At 36.4% G+C, this 23,861-nt stretch overlaps 1 protein-coding gene across 3 annotated transcripts in view; it reads left to right on the forward strand.

Moving 5' to 3' along the window:
• Nucleotides 1-20,068, forward strand: part of YLPM1 (YLP motif containing 1) — a 73,262-nt gene extending 53,194 nt beyond the window's left edge. The window contains exons 12-21 of one of the 3 annotated variants that reach the window (XM_004055454.5): nt 60-122; nt 424-543; nt 784-960; nt 1,047-1,130; nt 2,078-2,161; nt 4,916-4,996; nt 8,116-8,167; nt 13,088-13,218; nt 19,143-19,325; nt 19,653-20,068. In XM_004055454.5, coding sequence (XP_004055502.2) covers nt 60-122; nt 424-543; nt 784-960; nt 1,047-1,130; nt 2,078-2,161; nt 4,916-4,996; nt 8,116-8,167; nt 13,088-13,218; nt 19,143-19,289 — 939 coding nt within the window. In that variant the 3' untranslated portion in view covers nt 19,290-19,325; nt 19,653-20,068. Of the gene's footprint in view, nt 1-59; nt 123-423; nt 544-783; nt 961-1,046; nt 1,131-2,077; nt 2,162-4,915; nt 4,997-8,115; nt 8,168-11,244; nt 12,306-13,087; nt 13,219-19,142; nt 19,326-19,652 lie in introns of those variants that run through there. The other 2 variants (XR_004067189.3, XM_055360949.2) reach the window with 2 other exon arrangements.
• The last annotated feature ends 3,793 nt before the right edge of the window (nt 20,069-23,861 follow it).

Genomic DNA, 23,861 nt, shown 5'->3' on the forward strand with positions numbered 1-23,861 from the left:
CATTGCAGAAAATTTTCAGTCAGTGATTTTTTTTTTTTTTTTGGTCTATTCTGTTTCAGATTGTTGTTATAATGAGAGGATTACCTGGCAGTGGAAAGACACATGTTGCAAAACTTATTCGAGTGAGTATGGGGAAGCTGAAAAATCAGCTGCTTGTGCTGCTTGTGTTAGTAGTCACTTGCCTTCTTATTAATAGCAAGCAACATAATGCCAATAGAATTGTCTTCCATTTGATCCATTACAGTTGGCCCATGTGGTGGTTGTTGTCCCATATGCATTTTTATCTACTCAAAGAAACATTTTTGCCTCTGCTTGATTTGAAACCACCAGAAGATTGTATATTATTTAGCCACAAGAGGGAACTTTGGTGTGAACATTAATTTATTCCATAAATTCATTTTAACCTTCTTGACTGATTCTTAGGATAAGGAGGTAGAATTTGGAGGACCTGCACCCAGAGTTCTAAGCCTGGATGATTACTTCATCACTGAAGTGGAAAAAGAAGAAAAAGATCCAGATTCTGGAAAGAAAGTGAAAAAGAAGGTATGGTATTCATCTCAGATCTCATTCTGATTCATTAATAGTATTTAAAGGAAAACGTGTTTGGAGAGAAATGTGGCTTTTTTGAGGGCAGGGACCTCTCTCTTTTCTGAACACAGTACTTTAGTACTTGGGTGTGAAGGAAAGACTACAAAGTCATCTCTATCCAAATACTAACCAAGGAAAAGGTTTTGGATGATTCTTTGCTTTTGCTAATTCCATATCTCTTTTGGGGGACCTTAGGTAATGGAATATGAATATGAAGCTGAGATGGAGGAGACTTACCGCACCAGCATGTTCAAAACTTTCAAAAAGACTCTGGATGATGGCTTTTTTCCCTTCATCATCCTGGATGCCATCAATGACAGAGTTAGGCATTTTGACCAGTTTTGGAGTGCAGCAAAAACCAAGGGATTTGAGGTAGAAACTTAAAGAACTTTAAAGTACTTTGTGTTGTCATGTAAATGTTATATATCTTTGCCTAATTATTATTCATTCTTGCTTAGGTATATTTGGCTGAAATGAGTGCAGATAACCAGACTTGTGGCAAGAGAAATATTCATGGAAGAAAGCTTAAAGAAATAAATAAGGTGATTTTAAGAAACAGAATAATAGAGTACTATCATGCGCTGCATAATGATGTTTTGGTTAAGGAAGGACTGCATATATGGTGGTCCCATAAGATTATAATGTATTTTTATTGTACCTTTCCTGTGTTTAGATATGTTTAAATACACAAATACTTCATTGTGTTGCAGTTGCCTACAGTATTCAGTACATTAACATGCTGTACAAGTTTGTAACCTACATGTGCAGTAGGCTTTATCATCTAGGTTTGTGTAAGTATACTCCATGATGTTCACACAATGACAAAATTGCCTAATGACCCATTCCTCATAATATATGCCCATTGCTAAGTGATGTGTGACTGTACTCTAAACCTCATATTATCTGTATCAGCACTCTTGTCTGGAAGCTCTTGTTTATCTCCTTTCTTTTCATAATAACTTTCCTATCTGCTTTAGTAAATGTTTCTCTTCCTTTGTTTCTTTTCCTAGCTCTTCTTGAAATTAGCCTGTTATGGCCTGGCATGGTGGCTCAGGCCTGTAATCCCAGCACTTTGGGAGGCTGAGGTGGGCAGATCGCTTGAGCCTGGGAGTTTGAGACCAACCTGGGCAACATGGCGAAACCCTGTCTCTACAAAAAAATACAAAAATTAGCTGGGCATGGTGTCATGTGCCTGTGGTCCCAGCTACTGGGGAGGCTGAAGTGGGAAGATCACTTGAGCCCACCATGTCAAGGCTGCAGTGAGCCATGTTGGCGCCACTACACTCCAGCCTGGGTGAGAGACGGAGATTCTGTCTCAAAAAAAAAAAAAGAAATTAGCCCATTAGACTTTACAATATTAATATTTAACAAATATTTAATTAATATTTAACAATATTTTAAAATATTGTTAAATGTTGTTTATCTTGGATGCTTACTTGGTCTTTGAGTAGTTTCTAGAGATAACTCGACCATCTGAATTTTTCAATAGATGGCTGATCACTGGGAAACTGCACCTCGTCACATGATGCGTCTAGATATTCGTTCTTTGCTGCAAGATGCTGCTATTGAAGAGGTGAGTATCCTTTGGTTCAAATGCAATGCAAAGTGACATTACTTTTTCACCTTTTTACTTTGAAAAACTTAAAACCTACAGAAAAGTTATATGAATAGTATTCATACAAGAACACCTACTGATATGCCTTTCATTGAGATCACGGTTAGTATTTTGCCACATTTTTCTCTGAATGCATGTATTCTTATTAACATTCTTGTTAATGATGTCACTATTTTTGTGGAACCATTTGAGAGTTAAGTTGCAGATCTCATAAACCTTCACCCTTAAATACATCAGTAGGTATCTTGTAAGAACAAGTACATTCTCTTTTGATTTGATGACAGTTATCAAATGCAGGAAATTTAGTATTGATAAAATACTATATTAAGTAATATAAATTTCCTGAATTAAATTTCTTGAATTATCTCACATATAGTTTATATTCACATTTTACCAGTTGTCCCTATAACGTGGTATATAGAAATTTCCAAAAATCTAAGATTCAATCCTTTAATATTAAATATAGTTTCTCAGCCTTGTCATTGTGATGAAAGATAAAGAATTTATGAAGAGTATAGGCCTGTTTTGTAGAATGCCCCTCAATTTGAATTTGTCTGTTTGTTTCCACATGCTTAGGTTCAGGTTAAACATTAGCGGGAATGCTACATAAGTGATACTGTGCCCTCTCAGTGTGTCACATCAGGAGCCATATGGTGTTAATTTATCTCATTATTGGTGATTTAAGCACTGATTATTTGGTTAAGGTGATATCCATCAAATTTTTCTACCTTTTTCTCTTTGTGATAAGTAATCTGTAGGGAGATACTCTTAATATCTTTTCCCCAACAAATTTTCATTCATTGGTAATTCTTGCCTGAATTAATTATTTATTTGATGGAAGGGGAAATTTTCTATTTTTTACCAGTTGTAGGTTTCTGTTTGTTTGACCTCTTCCATACTCAATATTGTCATTGTGCTTTTTTTTTTTTTTTTTTTAAGGTGGAGTCTCACTCTGTCACCTAGATTGTAGTGCAGTGGTGTAATCTCGGCTCACTGCAACCTCCGCCTCCGGGGTTCAGGCGATTTTCCTGCCTCAGCCTCCTTAGTAGCTGGAACTACAGGCATGCGCCACCATGCCTGGCTAATTTTTGTATTTTTAGTAGAGATGGAGTTTCACCATGTTGGCCAGGCTGGTCTTGAACTCCTGGCCTCAAGTAGTCTGCCCACCTCAGCCTCCGAAAGTGCTGGGATTATAGACGTGAGCCACCATGCCCAGCCGTCATTGTTCTTTTATGTGTTTTTAATTCCCATGCCATTTCTCAACCCATTTCTTTCTGGCTTCTGCCACTACCATTGTCTGGCAACTCTTTCACTAATGATTTCCGTGGCAGTGGACAGTTCTCATTTCCTCTATTGATTAATTTTGCAGCCACATGTAATATAGTTGACCATGCCCACCTTCTTAAAAAACATATTTTTCTCTTGGCTTTTGTGAATTCATATTCTTCTGGTTTTCCTTTTACTTTTTTGGCTATCTCTTTTCAGTCTCCTTCACTGGCTTCTCCTGCTTCTCAGTCTAAAGACTGAGAATGGGCCCCCTTAGGGCTCCATCCTAGCCTCTGTTTTTATTTTGTACCCTCTGTATAGATCATCTGAATCTTTCTAGTAGCTTAGATTGTCACTTACGTGCCATTAATGTTATAAAGTCTAGACTGAATTATATTACTATCTTAACAGTAGTGTTTCTGAATGGAGGGAGTATAGGTGATTTTTATAATCTTCTTTTTACTATTATTTTCCAAATTCTCTACAAAAAATGTATATTATCTTAGTATACCTCAAACTCAACCTATCCAAAATATAGTTCGTCCAAACCTGTTTTTCATTTAGTAGTCTCTGTTTTAGTAATTAGAACCCTAACCACTTGATTGCTGAAACCGGTGCTCTGGGAGTTATCCCTGACTCTTTTGTCATTGTTGAGACAGAGTCTGACTCTATTGCCCTGGCTGGAGTGCGGTGGCATGATCATAGCTCATTGCTGCCTCAACTCCTGGGTTCAAATGATCCTCTCACCTCAGCCTCCTGAGTAGCTGAGACTGCAGGCGCATGCCACTGTGCCCAGCTAATTTTTTATTTTTTTTTTTTAGAGATGGGGCCTCACTATGTTGCCCAGGCTGGTCTTGAACTCCTAGACTCAAGCGATCCTCCTGCCCCAACCTCACAAAGTGCTGGGATTATAGGCGTGAGCCACTGTGCCCAGGCCTGACTCTTTACTCTGCCCTTGTGACCTGTCATGTAGTCAAGAAAGTTTAGTCAGTTGTACCTTTTAATGACCTCTGTAACTCATCTGCTTATTTGCGTTGCTACCACTCTGGGCCAAGCCAATATCATCCCACTTTTCACTATACTTTTTCTTATATTTTGAAATTTGAATCATTGACATGTTTTTACCTGATTGGAAAAATACTCGTTAAAGATTTTTAAAAGTCAAGTAATCCATAGGCATTCAAAATAGGTAACCATCTACTTAGCACTTATACTTAACTTTACAGGGAATTGTACAGATGGATATTCAAGGAAAATTAAAGGCAGTAGTATCCTGTCTTTTATCAGTTCTGTTTCAAAATTTAGGGTGTTAAAAATTACTTGGTATGTAACAGTGAGCCTGTCTTGCTCTGGGCAACTGTATTCATTCCAGATCTCAATGAGGGAGTCAATATTTTGCTAAATGTTAACTCAGTCTTTTTTTTTTTTTTTTAATGGTTGGTATAGGTAGAGATGGAAGATTTTGATGCAAATATCGAAGAACAGAAAGAAGAAAAGAAAGATGCAGAGGAAGAGGAAAGCGAACTGGTAGGAGACAGACCAACCACTTTGAACAGTGTCTCTTTATTAAAATTCTTAAAGAAGGTTTAAATTCAGATCTGTGGTCAGACAACTACTGTTGATATACACTTTAGTGGTAAAAGTTTCCATAATCATCTTCAAGGAGACTTTTGAATACTCTTTATTTTTCCCCAGACCAAAAGAACCCTCTACTGTGGTGTTAAAAGAAAGTTTTAACAGAGTGCTAAGAAACTTACCCTTGTACTCATCTATTTGTGGGTGGTTTTAGGGGAGTATACCTTTTAAGAAAATCAATTACATATGAAAGGGCATTCTTACATTCCAGCAGATATGTGGCACAGCCTGCCCAACATATGCATAATTGTCTCTTCTTTGCTACAAGATCTCCAAATTTGAGTTTCTGTCAACAGAGGCAGAAGAACTTATTGAATGGGGAGGCAGAGGGTTGCCACTGGCTGCTAGATTTGTTCTTCTGCATTTTATCCTAAGTGACGGGGAAAAATTAAATGACTGTGTAGGCAATGGATTTTGCTCAGGCTGATTAGAGGCTTACATAGTGTGAGTTTAAAGTTTCTGTGTACCTAATGTAAAATGCTTTCGATCACACCTCTGTAGAGATGTTTGCCTTTCCCTGTCATTCAAGAATATGCGACCTATAGAGTTACGTTGACTTTTCAGTGTTTGCTGAAGTACAGAGATTAGCAATGCCTTGGAATAGTGTTGCTTTTTCAATCCAGAATATTACTCGGTTTATTTAATACTTGAGCCCTTGCTAAAGTTGCTCCTCATATTCTTTTGAAAATGTACAAAATGAGAACTCTGATTCCTACCCCCTAGAGTATACAGAATCTCCAGGGAGTGGTCCCATCGAACCCGTGTGTGATATAGAGGACTCTTGATAAAAACTGTGTTTATATAAAGATGGTGTCAACCTCTACATTCCAAGATTTCACATGTGGATTAAAAAATAAGTTTTAAAGTTAATGGCATTTGAGTCTCAGTATGTGTTTTTTTAAAATCTAGTTTTCTTAAGTTGTATTTTGGCATATATAATTTAAAATGTAGGCAGGATATTCACTACAAGGTCCACGCTCTTCTGGAATATGGCTAATGACTTCTTTAGCCATTTGCAGCGTGTGTACTAGAAACTGATTACGTGAGAAGTCTATAATGTTTTAGCTTTCTGAAGCTCCGTCTTTCTTTTGTGGAGATTTCAGTGGTTCATAACATCTGACTTGCTTAGGTGTAGGTCAAAACTTGGGAACTTTTAATTGAATGTACTATTACTTTTTAAAATGAAACACACTGTAATACTATATTTTTACATCAGAGTCATGGCAAGGAAGCCTTAGAATTCTACCCTGCTGGATTATCTGTTTTATTTCCAAGTGGCCTACAATTCCAAGCAATGGGAGAATAATATAGTTTAAAGGAAGCACATGATGATTCCAGCAGGGGGAAATGAATACACTTGTCTGCCTAACTTGATTATAAAACTTCTCTTAACCCATTCAAAGATGCAGAATTGAAATCTTTTACTATTGGAGTCCATTCCAAGAGTAAAAGATTCTTGGAGAATATATTAACCAAGGGTTAAGAGCAAGTTTCATACCAACCACTCAGATCATTTAAATGGAATTCTCAGTAAACCTTGCATTTTCCACTCTGCACTAATTAATATAGCTGGATGAAATCCAAAGTTTTGTTGGTAAAGATAATCCTTTGTAGGGGATCATTGGTATGATAGTTTGCCTTCTTTAGTGCTTCAGTGAACCTAGTAGATAAAATTTATAAATATATTATTCCAGTGATGCTTAAAGTTTTCAGATGATTTTTAAGATGTAACTTGTCTTCAGTACTTTTAGCACTATCACTTCAGCATAGCTTTGTCTTGGTTTGTTCTAAAAAATGTATTTGGGAAATATATAATTTGTAATCCAAAATACTACCTAGTAAGTTGAAATTGAATTATTAGTTCTGGCTGGTAGACTAGAAATGTATGAAACCCATAGGATTATGCTCTAGTAAACTCTTAACACAGAAGCTATCATCATGAAATCTTCAAAATGCTTTGTGACTTAGTTTACCTGTGTGTCAGTTTGTTTCATGAACTTGAACATTCCCAACAGTAGAGAGATAGATTGATTCATAAAAGAAGATACTGACACCTTTGATGAATCTGTCCTATTTACTAGGTTCCAATATTAACATTTCTGTATGTTAGGTCTAATGGAAAACAGTCTAAATGAAGGTAAAGGGGAATAATGATAAATCACATGGTAAAAGCATATACTTGCTAGGTGAATAAACAGAAATGATTACTGCATAGTTCAATAGGCACATTGGGAAATTTGAAAATCTTTTGGGAGTGACTTTGAAATAAGCCACCCAGTTATTTTATGAAATATAAGATGTAAGTTGCCAGTGGAGATTTCTGGTTTTTCATGTAAGAGGAAAACATAATTTTAAAAAACATCAGAAATAATAATCTAGTTTTCAACTGATAAAAATGTTCTGAATTTGATTCAGTAAAATTAGCCTTTGTATGCTCTAACTGGTAAATGAATTGAGTCATTTTAAAATGAAGTTGAACTTCCTAATCGGGTAATTGGGTTAAGTGCCACCAATTCTTTTCCTTTCTTTTGAGTACTTAAAATTACTGAAATATAAAGTAACTATCTTGAAGAACACTTTTTGCACCTTATGGCTACTATCACTTGAGAATAGCAGTTGTATTTAGAAGATAACCTAGCTAGTATTACAAATTCTCTGATACTCTGAGTAATATTAACATTAGCACAGTAACTACCTGTACATTCTTATCATATTTGCTATACAGCTGTTGTTCAGACTACAATTGTGAGTCCTGAACTGTAGCTGCCTCAAAGCGCCTTCATGATACTATTCTGAAGTGACTACTCTGAAATGTGGACAGTGAAGTTTGGTGAATTTGGTCATTTAGTTTCTTCAAAGATAATGAGATTGTATTTCCCCTAAGGATGTATTTACAGCTAGTCAGTGGAAACTGAATCCATTCCCAGTTTTAATGCTTTTCCAGTTCAAACGTGATATGCATGTATGTGTCTCTTTCTAACCCTTCGAGCTTCTCTCTGTGTACGATTTAGGGTTACATTCCGAAAAGCAAATGGGAGATGGACACATCTGAGGCAAAGCTAGGTGGGTATTTCCTTTTTCCTGTTTTTATATGTGATACCTGATGGTAATGGTCATAGATCTTTCTGCTATAAGAGGAACAAATTTCCTAAAACTTCTACTTGAACAGAGATTTCTGGCCTACCTTATATCCTCCAATCTATTTTGCTAGCTTTTATATCTTGTAACAAAGTGATAAGTATTTTGAAAGAACTGCTTTCAATACTATTTAAAGTTTTTAGAGTCAACAGAAATATTTGATAATTTAGCAAAAAATATTGTCACTTATAAAATCTATTCTTTTATATTAATCAGAAATGTTGGTGCTGATGAGATTTCTTTTTTTAAAGAATATTTAAATGCAGTCCAAAGTTAAACCTGATTATGAATACTTTAGATAATAAAAATAATATAAAGTTTAAAATTAATTAAAAGGCATTTATTCTCCTTGTATAATAAATGAGAGTTTCTGAGTAGAGAGGAGTAGATATATAATTCAGGTTTTTGAGGAGCCTGCTTTATAAGATTCAGTTTAAATTTTTCTTCAAATTGTTAATGCCAAATTCCAAGGTAAACCAGTTTAAATGATTGTCTAAATCAGAATTTGGAGTTGCTTAATGTGAAGTTATCTGTCAAACAAAAAAGTCATACATATCCAATGGATTCCCTCTATTATTTGTTGGTGAAAACTGCAAAATATTTTTTCAGTTTTACTTCGCTTAAAGAGAACCATTTAACATGTTGATTAAGATGTATTAATAAAAATCTAAAACAATGTGCTAAGGACTTTTTGAGATCAGCCTTACTGATGTATGAAGTATGACTGTCAGTTTATGTTTCTTTTCCTGGTATTATACTCCAAAACTAAAGGAACCATCTAAGTATCTTAAATTGATACAGGAAGTTTGAGTCATTGAGCTGCTTCATTGCTTGGGACATGTGTTTCTGACATCAGAGAAGTGCATTTTACATGCAATTACATAAGTTGTGCCTTTAATTTGCCCCAACTACTTGTGTTAGTAGTTGGTATTGACTAGGTTCTGTGTTAAAAGACAGTTCCACGAACTTTATTATTACATTACTGGTATAGGTGCTTTGTTGTCAAGTCTAAAAGATTTTTTTTAGTTTATGTCATGTGAAAATCATATGTAGTTTTTGACATATTCTTCTAGTAGTCTTCCCTCTGTGGGAAATCTTAATAATAACCAATTGTCATCTTCCTGAGACCCTTAAAGCACTTATGGGTTTAAATGCAATTAAATATGTAGGAAAATAAAAATTACAAAATACTTTTAAAATAATAATAATGCTTTAGTTCTGCTTATTTCGACGTTAGATTAACTCTCTGTGAAGTTCTGTACATTAGAATGACCCATAATATGCCAAGATCATTCCTCTCTTCTGGTTCTCTTAAATATTGATTATCCTTTAGGGCAAAGAGAGATCATAAATAAAGATAGTTAAGGGGAATGTAAAAGTGATAAATATTAACTTAACATGTAATCTCTAGAGGCCTTATGTAATACATGATCTGGGGTAATGCTGTTTTAAACTCAAGCCAGTCCATCTTTTACTTTTCTTTCTGTTTTTAAAAGGAAAAGGGAATTTAGTTGTGATGATTATTCAAGAATATATATTAATATTGGTATTTCTTGGAATTTCTGGAAAAAATTCTGGCCCGTCTACCATTTGCTTCTCAGAAAAAAACATTTTATACAAATTTTCAGTTTTAAAGACAGAATAGTAGACAATGAATTCCAGAAATGGATTTTTAAAACAAACCATTTCAATGAAAGGCACTGAAGATCTGGTAATAAATCTAGGAAATAAATTTTAACATATTTGCAGTCGGGTTTTTATTTATTTTTTAACAAGAGTGACAGTGATGTTGTATATAAGGACTTGTATCTTGCACCACTGTATTGAGAGCTAATCCCACCACAGAGGAAGGCAAATTTAGTGTGCATTCTTGAAAGTGCTTAGTACTTTGAGGTTGGTCCATTGAGCCAACTGAGAAGATTCTTCTCTAAAACATGAGGATCTTGTGTCGGATCTTGTAGCCTATTTATGTTGCCTTCCTTATCATAACAAATTTAATATAATTTGATTACCAAGTACAATTTATTTTTCTGAATACTTTACCAACATTCTCCAATTACTCTTGGAAAATGATTATACTGGGTGGAAATGTATTAAGTTTTAGCAGTGTCACATGTTGAGCGAAAACAGTTGAATCTGAAACAGAGGAATTTTGATTCACAAATGAATCTGCCAGTGAGAACATACTTACCTATAGTCTTTCAAGCAGCTGGTTAGAGCTTATTGCAGATTCTTGGTCTATGCTCATTAAGTTTAGTACACAGTTCAGCCTGTGCCTGAATGTTAAATTGGGAGTGATGTGATTTTTAGAACAGTTCAGAACAGGCCTGAGCTACCTCTGGCATGGAGTTGTTGAAGGCTGCCTGTGGCCCACCTTCAGTCCCACCAGACTGGTTCTTCCCTGCTGGGACACAGGCATCCTAATGCAAGGGCAGGTTGTTACTTGCCACATCAGGTGCTGGGATTCAGCATTGAAGCTACTTAAACTCCAGTGACATGATTTTAGTTTCTCATACTGTGAAGCTAGAATATTTGAGACTGTCACCATCCTAATTTAGGTTTCTTCATATAAAGTACTTTTGCTTTTCTCATCTCAGTGTCATTTGTCTCTACTCTTGAGTTGTATATTGGTTTTCTACATGTCAGACAGATTCATCTCTTCAGAGTTGGAATATAATTATTATTTGTATAGGTGCGTAATCTTGTATGTTTACTTTGAATAGATTTTCAGAAATACCATTTACATTTAGAAAATGCATAGATGTATCTAAGGAATTTTTCTGTTGTGCTATATAATACATACTGTTTCAAATATGTGGTAAAATTCTGTGACCTGCCATATTGGATTTAAAATTTCATCTTCATCTTAAAAAACTTCATCTTTTGAAATCTCTGAAAATCATTAGTGTGCATGTATTGAACACCAGTCTTTATTCTGTAATTAACACCCCAGATTTCTTTCCCCTCACCTTATGCCATCCATCTGTGTGTTTGGTTTCCAGTATGCCATGTGGAAGAGGTGTGAGCCTTTCTTCAGCCCAAGAAGGAAACTTTAAACATATTTGCACAATAAAATTTCAAATTAAACATTTCAAAAAGGGTGCTCAGACTAGAAATACATGCTCTTCTGAAATTCCATGTTGCAACTGTAACTCCTGTCGTATATACCCAGTGTATGAGGAAAAGTTCTTGCAGTTTTCACACTGCCCTTCTGTATTGCTGCCTGGCTGTGCTCTGTTGTTGGAACTGAAATATGAAATTTTTACTTTGAAGTATGTTAATGTCAAAGTTGATCGTATTAAGTTTGGAAATCCTTTGAGGTTTATCTAATAAGTGTGTTGGAGCTTCTTTCTCTTCTGGTAATACTGTACCCTTTTGAACCAAGAACAGTTTTATTGTTTGTGGGACTTCGTTGGTTTTCTAATACCATAACCTGTGTCCCTGTGCAGTCAGGGGGTCACTTCTTTAAGATCATGTATAATACGGCCCGTCATATACACGTAGATAGAGCCATGTGATTCCAGAGATTAGAAGACTGGATCTGTGGAATCCATACATGTTAAAATTTTGCCAAAATGAGATGATTAAAATTTTTGTGAGTTTTATAAACTGTTGCAGTTCGCCTTACTGATTTTTCAATGCTAATCACTTTTATGGGAAGGGGGCTTAGGAACAAAAAACTTTGCCAAGAATGCAAAATCTTACTGGTTTTTAAAGCTTGTAACAGTTGTGTGTAAAACTTTTATATTTGAAACGTAAACTCACCCTTTCTGCCACTGCTTTCATTGCACTTTTCATACCAAGTTCTCTCCAACGTGGTGTCTAAAAGATTTTTATTATATACACTCTTTATGGAATTCAATGAAGTGTGGTTATGCTGTGTTTCTGAAGTTTTTAGGCTTTTCTTCATTGGCCTGCCTAATACTAGTGTGTTTCTATAACTTCAGATGATTCAAAAGTTTAGTGCTTCATTGTAGCAAAAAATGTATATAACTCATAATATCCTACATGTAGTATTCAAAATCAATTATTAATAACCAATAAAAGACTCAACACATTTTCATTGCGTGTTCTTCTTTAAGACACCTAAACTCATATCTCATAATTTCTGAATCCGCAATCCCTATTCATTAATTGATTACAGTTTTTGAGTTGTTGGAAAGCCTAGCCCTCTCAGATTCAGGGTTCAGAAAGAATTGCCAGGTCTGGTAAAATTGTCTGACTAGCTCTTAGCCTCAGAATGGTCAACTTCATAGTATAAGCAAAGAAAGTGGTGATCTCATATAGTCAGCTTTTTCATGAACATTAATTCATGGTGAATGCACTCACAGCAACCAAAATCCAAAAAAAAAAAAAATGTTCATCTAAAACCTTAAACATTAGCTTGGCTCATTGAGTTCTTGGTACAACCTGCTTTTCATATGACACAGTATCAAACATGATTTCAGATGAAATGGGTGGTGTTAATATTGTGTTAAAGAAAAAAAGAATGGAAGACACTGTCTAGAAAAGCCCAACTTTGCATTTGCCATCAGAAAATGAGAGCTCTGGTGGGTGGGAGGACAAGGAGGCCAGGAGCCAAGTGCCTTTTCTTGCCTTGCCCATATTTGCTCTTAAACCAACATCGTAAACATAATGGCTACCAGTGTGAATACCAAACAATGGAAATTGCACAGAACTTGATATTATCTCAGCCAAGAAGATAGTTTGGATCTGCAAGTGATGCTGCACTCAAAAATGTGGATATGCCCTCTGAAAGCGTTCCAGCCTTCTTTTCCCCTGTGTGTGTGTCGTGTGCAAACTCACACTCTTCCTTAATGCTACGGCTCTGTGTTTGTCCCTCAGACAAGTTGGATGGCTTGAGGACTGGTACTAAAAGGAAACGTGACTGGGAGGCCATTGCCAGCAGAATGGAGGATTATCTTCAGCTCCCCGATGATTATGATACTCGTGCTTCTGAGCCTGGGAAGAAGAGGGTAAGAGACTTTGTCAATAACTGCCAGCAAATGAAGGGCCCATTTAGGCATCTGGTTTTAGGAAGTTATAGGCAGATAATCACATGGATGCTATTTTTAGAATGATTTAGTTTACGCTATGTCATGTATCCCAAGAAGGAGTCATACCTTATAAATTATCAAAATGTACAAGTAACTTAAAAAATTGGAGAACAGAACCTCAGATGGCTAGCATGTTATCAACCTTAAAGGCACTGGGAGTGGCCAGTCACTTGTGCTATTTTGTCATGGGGCAAAAAAAGCCAGGTACAGAGTAGGGTATTGAAGAGAACCTGTGGAACTTCTTAATGGATGGGATGTGGAGGGTCCAAAGGTAGATCAAGGGTGACCCCTTGGTACTCTGGCCATGAGCACTGCATGTGTGTAGTACCATTTAGTGAGAGAGAAAACTGGGGGAGTCATAGGTCATAATTTTTGGAACTGAGAGAAATAATTTAAGTTTTATGAGAGAAATTCTAATTTTTCTTCTAATTAAGTTAGAAATATAAGTGAAAATGTCAAAATGACTGTTGGATTTATTAGTATAAAACTCAACAGAGACATCAGACTGAACTAACAAATTTCAGGAAATGGTATTTAAAACTATGGGACTGAATGATCTTGCCCAAGGAAAAAGTATAAATGGAAAAGGTAATAGGACGCCAGACCTCCAAAATTTAGTTCAGATAGAGGTGTTTCAAGAAGGAAAGAGTATAGTCAGTTTTTAAATGATGCAGAAAAGACAAGTAAGTTTGGAACAGATAAATGGCTGCTAGATGTTGGCAACATGGAGGTCACTGATGATTGTAGTTTGTCATCAGTCTACAGTGATGAGGCAGCAGAAACCAGTTTGGAGCAGATTAAAGAATGAATAAGAAATGATGAAGTATAGTACAGCATATATAGGCAACTTTTTGAAGTTTTGCTGTGAAAGGGAATAGAGAAATGAAGCTAGGACATTAGATAGGTCTTTACATAAATGTTGAATTCGATAGTGATAGATGTGTATATCCTTTAAAACAAAATAAAGCAAAGGGATCGTATTATATATACTGTTGTGTAGAAGTCTTTTTCAGCTAATCCATCTTGATCTTTCTATATAAGCATATACAGAACTACTATTCTTTTTAAAGGGCTACTTGGTGTCCCATTGTTTGGTTGTACAATCAGTTATTTAACTAGTCCCTTTGTGTTAGTCCGTTTGCGTTGCTATAAAGGAATACGTGAGATTGGGTAATTCATGAAGATAAAAGGTTTATTTTGGCTCACTGTCCTGCAGGCTGTACAAGAAGCATGGTGCTAGCATCAGCTCCTGGTGAGGCCTCAGAAAGTCTTCAATTATGGTGGAAGACAAGGGGGAAGCCAGCATGTGACGTGGCAAGAGAGGAACCAAGGGGAGGGGGTCCCAACTCTTTTTAACAACCAGATCTCACATGAACTCAGAGTTTGAACTCGCTCATTACCGTCAGGAGGGCACCAAGACATTCATGAGGGATACTCCTCCATGACCCAAACACGTTCAGTATCGGGGATTACAATTCAACATGAGATTTGAAGGGGACAAACATCCAAACCATAATGTCTTTACTGATGGATGCTTACAGTGTTTCCATTTATTGCCAGTACAGATGTGAAGGTTGTGGTGTGTATGTCTCTCTTTACATGCTTACATGCAAATAATTGCCTGTTTTTCTACAGCAGTGCTGTTATCAAACTCTTTAACTTTTGACAATCTGATAGGTGAAAAAAAATAGTATCTCATTTTTCATTTATTTACTTAAGAATGAGGTTGTGCATCATTTATCTTTATGCATCATTTCTTTGTATTTCTTTCTTAACGAATTTTCTCAGTGCCTTAATGTGCTTAGTGTACTTAGTAATGGGCACCATTACAAAGAATCCAGGTTTCAAAGCTTTTTAAAATACTGCAGATACTCCAAAGCCTGCCCTTGTCTGTGTAGCTTCAAAGGATGGGTAAGGGAGAGCCCACTGCCATTTGCACCCAGCCTCACCAAAGGACTGCTTATAGTGATACCTCTTACTCCAGTTTTAAGGCTGGAGCCAACAGAGGCAGAAGTGGCCCTTCCTTGCAAATAATAAAGTGTAGTTCTGGTAACAATTAGTAATCTAAAATGAGAAATATTTTCTCTGTTTTTACTCAGGTAACTATCACTGTCTTCACTGAGGAGTATGTAATCCCATGCAGTTTATTTTGTTAGGTTGGGTGACCAAAGAGAACTGAGTGGTGCACATTCTAGTTCTTTAAAGTTGCTCCTCTTTAACTCTCCTCCCCTGCCTTATACCTTGACTTCAGATAGTTTTTAACTCTTGAACCACTCACCAAAACCAACATTAGAGCACACGGAGATCCTACAGGTAGCAAAGAATACAGAATGCTGTACATTACTCATTCCTTTTCTGGGGTTTCTTTGTTTCTGTGATTCAGCTTGTTACAGATACCAGATGGGTTCTTGGGATTAACTTCCTCTATAACAAAAAGGTGGTTCTGTAGAGTTGGTTATATTAGAATTTTGCCTAAATGGCTAGGCTTTGAAATATAATTTACTTTTAAAATATTTGCTTCCTTGGGTATAAAATGGTAGCTTACTTGGACTTTAATTTGTATTTCTTTGATGACTATGGAAGGTGAACATTTCCCTTGTTTGTTTGCTGAATTTGTATATTTTAGAAGTACTTACAGTGACAGTGGATGAAATATAAGTACCTCAAACCTTTGAGGGCTAGTCAAGATTTTTCTGTATTATAACAATTTTATTTTTACAGGAAAAAACAACAGCAAAAATGTTGTAAGTCTCAAAAGTACCTCTAGGAAAATTAAAAGGGACACTGATATTCAAGAAGCCATTTCAAGCTGAAAGTCATTATTCTGCTCCTTGTATGTTTAGTGGTTCGGTAATCATTTATTCATTCCATATGTTGAATGTCTTTGTACGAAGTCTATGAATGAGTCCTCTTAAGGAGCTGACATCCAGTGGAGGAATTCAACATGTAAATAAATAATTTTACTATAGCATCAGTATAAATTAGAGATATTAACAAAATACAATAGTTTCCAAAATATTTTAATTCCAACTTCATTTGTTTTTTGTTTTTTATTTCTGAGACAGAGTCTCACTCTGTTGCCCAGGCTGGAGTGCAGTGGTGATTTTGGCTCACTGCAACCTCTGCCTCCCAGGTTCAAGCCATTCTCATGCCTCAGCCTCCTGAGTAGCTGGGATTACAGGCACCCACCACCACGTCCGGCTAATTTTGTTTGTATTTTTAGTAGAGATGGGGTTTCGCCATGTTGGCCAGGCTGGTCTCAAACGCCTGACCTCAGGTGATCTGTCTGCTGCAGCCTCCCAAAGTGCTGGGATTACAGGCGTGAGCCACTGTGCCTGGCCTAATTCCAATGTTAAAATCTTGAGCATTTATTCGCAAACATACTACTCATTTCAAAAACACCTACACATTTTTTCTTCTAATCCTATATTCTTTATTTTATCTGAGTTTAAAACTTAGAATTTAAACTGTAGATTTAAAAGTAGCAAGGTGAGATTGATCAGTATATTTAACTATGTGCTGAAGTTGATCAGTATATTTAACTATGTGCTGAGGATGCCGTGGGAATGGATTTAAATTTGCTGTGGGCTGTTTACTTTTTCTTTGTTCAATGAGCCTTACCATATAAGGGGCAAACTGTGGCCACTGAACAAAGAAAAAGTAACCAGCCCACAGCAAATTTAAATCCATTCCCACGGCATCCTCAGCACAGTAGTGTGTTTTCACATAAATGCCCAAGACTTAGTTTGTAATGATCTTTCGCTAAAATGTGTATCCTTGATCCAGGTGGAGCTGAGAGAATATATATGAATTAAATTAAATTATTTATTTATTTATTTATGTATTATTGAGGTAGGGTCTCTCTGTCACCCAGGCTGGAGTACAGTGGTGTGATCTTGGCTCACTGCCACTTCTGCCTCCCAGGCTCAAGCAATTCTCCCACCTCATCCTTCCTAGTAGCTAGGATTTCAGGCACCCACCACACACCATGCCCAGCTAATTTTTGTATTTTTAGTAGAGACACGGTTTCGCCATGTTGCCCAGGCTGGTCTTGAACACCTAGGCTGAAGTGATCTGCCAGCCTCGGCCTCCCGAAGTGCTGGAATTACAGGTGTAAGCCACTGTGCCTGGCTGTATATATGAATTAATCAAAATAGGTACTTTAGCATTGATGAGCAGAATGCCCAAAGATTTTTCTATATTGAAGCCCACATTATTTATTAGGCTTCTTACTAAAGCCCATGAAAGACATTGAGCCATAGGTTTTCTATACACTAAAAACCTACTTTCTGGAAAGTCAGATGTTACCAGTTTCTTCCCACTGCTATTACTTTGGCTCCTCCCTTTGACCAGGTGATACTGTTAGAAGCCTAGTTATTTCATTGCTAGTCATGCAAATGGTAATTAGTGTACATTAGAGCAATAATGCATTCCCAGGTTCAGTGTAAAGAGCATGGTGTTTCCATGCTCTGGTTCTCTCTCCTTGTCACAGATAATAAATCACAAGCCATGTTTACAATACATTCTCTGCAGTCTTTGATACTGTGTAGTGCAAGCAACAGATTCATAGTTTCTTTTTAAGAATCTGAACTTTTACAGAATATGTATATCTCCATATACTTTTAAAAACATATTAACATAATATGTGGCTGGGCATGGTGGCTCATGCTTGTAATCCTAGCACTTTGGGCGGCCAAGGCAGGAGGATTGCTTGAGCCCAGCAGTTTGAGACCAGCCTGGGCAACATAGTGAGACTCTGACTCTAAAAAAAAAAAAAAATTACAAAAATTTTTAAAAAGCATAAAATGTAAGAATATATATATTTTAAAAATCAGAATACCAATAGGAAATATCCCTGATCCATATATTTGTAGTTGTAATCTTGCCATGAATTATATCAGTTGAGTCTGTTTCTTGGTCTCTTTATCTCATGAATGAAAGTAATAATACCAGCTTACTGTTTTCTCTAAGATTAAATTTCAAGAAATATTTTTGTGTAGAGATAAATAAAATTCAGTTATTGATCTAGGGTGTTGATAGTCTGTTAGGGAAGACAGATCTATAAGTGGATAATTATTGTACAGTGTGGAAGTTCAAAAGCAGACATATCGAAATCCGGAAGTTAACTGTGGAAAGCAGTGATTATTTGATTGGCAAAGGAAAAAGGGGTAAGTCAGGGAAGGATGACTAGACTCATGCCAAGTGGATAAGGTTAGGGAAAAGACATTTCAGGAAGAATGACTAGTACATATATGCAGAGTTATAGAGATATGAAATGGTGCAATGCGCTCTGAGTGCTAGAAGGAAGTCTGTATTGTTTGTATAAAATGCCATAGGCACTGGCCAGAGATGTTGCAGGAAAGTGTAGTTGGGGCTAGATCAAGAGGGACCTGAGTTCTTGGACTTTGCCTGGTAGGTAGGGGAAGGAGTTAAAGCAAATGAGTCACAACTGTGTGTTTTAGGAAGATCACTCTGGCAGCATGAATCTGGAGGGGGTGAGTACAGACAGGAAGACTAGGTAGAGATTAGTGCTTTGCTTTCAGGTGAAAAAAAAATGAGGTCAGTGAATTATTAAATAAAAAGGAATGGCAGAGGAGAAAGAGAGGACAGGATTGAGCTGAACTGTTCAGGAGCTGGAATGGTTAGGACTTGGATTGTCCAGAGAGTTTTCTCTCTGTGACTTAAAATATATGGCTTTTCCCAGTTTTCCTGGGTTAGTTTTTAATTTTTTAAACTTGCGGTTTCAAATGAGTCATTCTACCCCTTAGACTGTCCAGAGAGGGAGGGGGCTCTTTGCATATTTATTTTTCCTAAAGCTCAGCCTAATGCTGTGTTCTTTTTAGGTCAGATGGGCAGACCTGGAAGAGAAGAAGGATGCAGATAGGAAAAGGGCCATAGGTTTTGTGGTCGGACAGACTGATTGGGAGAAGATCACAGATGAAAGTGGTCACCTGGCTGAAAAAGCCCTCAATCGAACCAAATATATATGAGACTTAGTTTTTGAACGGAGTCATTATTCCTCTAAGGTAAGAGTACACAGTCATATAAATAGCCTACTGTGTGGTTGCTTCAAAGGGTTTGAGATAAAGAAGACAGCATATTTTGCTTAAAATGCTCTCTTCTCGTGTTATTTTATAGTTCTGAAAGAGTAAGTATGTACTAGTTGTTAACATTTACAATACTATTAGAAAAGGAAGCCATTTTCTGCAAGCTGGCTCACTTATAAAAATAAAAACCTTGAGAAAAACTTGAATTCTATAGATTTGGGAAGGACTGAAATGATGTTGTACTAAGGGCTACTGAACTTTTTGCCTGTTCTTTCCAGGTGTGACAGCCTTTTCTTTTCTTTCCAGGTGGTTCGCTTTGAGGTGGTCTGAAGCCAAGGCCTCACGGAGCTTCTTTGTGTGTCACCTTGCTTCCACGTTTCAGTTCTTGTTTTGTTTCTACTGCTTTAGTTTTTTTTAAAGTTCTCCAGTGTCCCCAAGAGGTATTAGAATCTTGCTGTACCCAAGCAAGACGTTAATTTTTCTTTTAACTGTTTTGGGGAGGGAGGGAGTGATAGCTTAACTGCTGAAGCCAGGCGGGGGTCTGCTGGAGGATTCCAACAGAGAATATCTCCTCCACTGTACAATGTCACAGACTATCTCTATCATCATTGCTTTGTGGCTGTTTCTGTTTTTTACTGTATGTAACTGGTAGCTGATTGTACTAGGATTAAAAACAATAAACTTTCATGATAAAGCCGATGAGATTCATGGGCTATACAGCATGGGCCCTTTTCTCTTGTTTTCTTAATTTTATTTTTAATTGCTTTTTAAATATGGTATGTCCTAATTAAATGCTAGCTGAACATCCCAAAACCTTTTTTTCATTGAATATTATATGGTTCAATGATTCCGTAGCACATGTTGTAAAACACAGGGTTCAAATGATGTTCAAAACACTCATCTTTGTTTTATAGCTGATTTCTCTATCTTTGTGTCTTGAAGACTGATAAACCAAGTTCAAATATTCATCAGTTCCCTGGAGCATATCCATTCTGTAACATGATGCTTTATTTAAAAATTTTTTTTGATCCTCTCTCTGTTCTTCCCTCTCTTCTTTCCTTCCTTCTTCTTTTCACTTTCTGCCTTTATGCTGTTAGGTTTTTATTTTTTCCTGATCTGGCTTTGAATCCTGGTAGACAGAACTGATGTATTCTGTGGAACTCAAGCTTGTTGCCTTCATTTGAACTTGAATTGTGGATTTTTAAATGAAGATTGCAGGGAAAGAGTATAAAGATGCAGAGCACTCTGGCATGTAACCTTTAAGCCTGTCAGGTTTTCAAGTTCTTGCCAGATTGTTCATTACTGGAAAGCATGGCCTTCTGCACAGAATTTCCTCTCTTGTGGTTAATACCAGGTGGAACCCAGAAACATACAGAGATAAAACCCAAATATTATTTCTATGTAAACACAGAAAAGGGACTCTTCCCTTTTTCATCCTGCAAAGAAAAAAGTCATCTTTTAGCATGAAAGAAGATGAGAGAGCCTTCTTCCTCAAGCATCATTTGCATTTTGTAATCCAACTCAGTAATTTGTAAATGTGTTCACTGAAGACTTCAATATTTTGAAATATTCTCTTTCAGGCCACAGATGAAAATCCTTTACTTTTATGACCTACATTAAAGACTGTATGAATAGAGCTAATAGTTACTAGCATTTGAATAGTATCACTTTGGGTTCAACAAATTGATATTATAGTACTGAATACCCCTAATTTAATGGAAATTCTAACAACTTTCTGTACTTTTATCTTCCCTGAAAATCTGAATTTTTAAGCAAAAGAGACTTTAGGTTCATTAACAAGTCAATATTGAATGTATAAATTGCTACATTAAATAACTTCTGCTGTTTGTAGTATTTAATAAGCTATTTTGATTGCTTATTGGCCTACAATACATTTCTGTGTACTGACCTTTCTCAGCAGCCTTTATTATGTTGAGTGAAGATATGTCACAAAAATAGCCAAATAGAATTATTGCTTGTACAAAGACTCATTTACTACTTTCTAAAGCCACCCAATGCCTATTATCAAAAACAAAACTTCCATAATGTGTTCTCTAGTTCAGATGAAATGGAGGCCGATATGTTCTTCTGCAGGATGCTTTATTTCAGTTGTCCTTAACCTTGTGATGTTCTAACTGACAGTAGTTAGAATGCCAATGAAATGAGTGGTGATTATCCGTGAGTCACTTGGAATCATGGGTAGTTTTGTGTATGTGTGTTTTCACCTTACAGCCATGGCTTTATGTCTGTGCTCTTATACCAGGGCAGGGTAGGGAGCTGGGGAAGAGTTAACATAGTCAGAAACGGCCTCTGCCAGTTTTCAGAAGATATAGATTACGTGACCTTAGAGAATGAACATAGAGTGCTCCTACTTTAGAAAATGGGTATAACAACCTTCATGCAAGGAGATTAATGAAAAAAGATTTGGCACCAAAAAGAGTAATAGAGACAGCCAGCTGATAATTGATTTTGCTAGTCCAATGTGGGACTTAACAAAATTCTTGCACTTACATTACTACTAGAAGCAGTATCGTATAGGAAGCCCAAGGTATCTTGAAGAAGAAATTTGGTGTGGGTAGAAAATGCCTTGATAATACAAATATTTTAAGTTTGTTAAGAGGTGTCCTGGAAATGCAGAGGACTAATTTTGAATTCCATTATTTGCTAGCATTTTATTTTAATTTTACTAACATTGTTTGTCTTCTCTTAGAAAGTTGCTGGTTTTAATCATATGAGTTTTATTTTAAATCTTTTGTGGTGTCATGTTACTTAAAATAATCTTATGTTGGGAAAGGTTTCTGATACCTTGGTGGGTATTTCAGCTTTTTTTTTTTTTTTTTTTATCAGCTCTGTAAAGGATGATTTCAGACATTTTAAACTGAAAGTGAAATCTCTCACTTAAGTGATCCAACTTTACTTGTAAACTTCCTGTGTGAGGAATTCAGTAGACGAGACCCAGAAATTTTTCTGTTTGAGAATATTTAGAGTTAAGTGCCGTATTTGAAATATTCAGGGACTGATTACAGAATCAGAAGCCATTAATAATAATACACAAGTAGTCTATTGACAGTTGATTCATATAATTTTCTAGAAGTTTGAGTTTGATTCAGATATCAGTGTTCAATCCAGAAGTTTATTGACAAAGATAAAATCTTAAATTTTCTGGTTGGATTTATTTTCCTCGTGAAAGAATTTTGATCATTGAGCAAACCAAAGTAGGTGCCATCTCACCTAGAGATCGACTATTACATTTTTTATTAGATTGACTAAGAATCTCAACTGAGGTTTTCTTATTTTGTAGGCCCCTCAGTTTTTGTGTTAAGTATTTTATCCTGCTGACTGTGCAAATTGCAGATATTTTGGTAAAGGTGTCTAGAGCCTGGCTTAATTAGGATTGTAAAAGCAACAGATTCTCAGCTGAGATAAGTTTTACTAAGCCATAGAAGGAGAATGATTTCTCATTTTTAGTATTCACAGACCCTAATACAAGTTCAGGTTCTTCTCCTAGAAGCTGTATGACCTTAAGCAACTTTTTTTTTTTTTTTTTTTTTTGGAGACAAGGTCTCACTCTGTTACTCAGGCTGGAGTGTAGTGACGCGATATAGCTCACTGCAGCCTCAACTTCCTGGGCTCAGGTGATTCTCCCATCTCAGCCTCCCAGGTAGCTGGGACTACAAGTGTGCACCACCACACCCAGCCTTTTTTTTTTTTTTTTTTTTAAGAGATTGGTTTTTGCCATGTTTCCCAGGCTGGTCTTGAACTCCTGGGCGCAAGTGATCGCCTATCTCAGCCTCCCAAAGTGCTGGGATTATAGGCGTGAGCCACCATGCCTGGCTGAAATATTTTAACCTATCTGAGCTTCAGTTTCCTGCCTATAAAATGAAAATAACAAAACACACCTATTAAACATTGAGATAATGCATGTAAGCTACTTGGCACAGTACTGTGCACATAGTAAAAGCTCAAAAATCAGTAGTCATCATCATCGTTACTTTTTGACTTGTTCTCATGTGTTCTTTTTGAAATTCAAAATATCCAGCTGGCTTGAAGATAGTTGTCACGTTTTATAGTCAGCTATCATAGACTGAGCTATGTCATATGTAATCGTACAGTGTGTTGAAAGAGTAATTATTCAAAAGCATTTTCAGGTAACCAGTGACATTGATTTTCAGAACTAGTATGGAGGTTTGAGAGGCTCAGGTGTAAAAGGTAATTTAGTACTTAGAGGGGGTTGAGTAGTAACAGAAAGTAGTTGTCAGACCACAGGTATAAACATAGGTGAGGGCACAGAATCATTGATTTGCCTTGATTTTCACATATTCAAGAAGAAAGTAACTTTGTGAATAAATAATGCGTTCATAAAGGTATAAAACTCAGGAAGTTCAAGTGTCCCATCCATCTTAACCCTCAGCCTCCCACGACTCCATCTGTAGAGGCAACCAGTGTTGAGAAAAATTGTGTGGATAAGCATTAAGTATTAATGTTTTTACCTGGTTTTTGTACACACACTACCTT

Source organism: Gorilla gorilla, chromosome 15 (genome assembly GCF_029281585.2).
Source record: "Gorilla gorilla gorilla isolate KB3781 chromosome 15, NHGRI_mGorGor1-v2.1_pri, whole genome shotgun sequence".
NCBI lineage: Eukaryota > Metazoa > Chordata > Mammalia > Primates > Hominidae > Gorilla > Gorilla gorilla.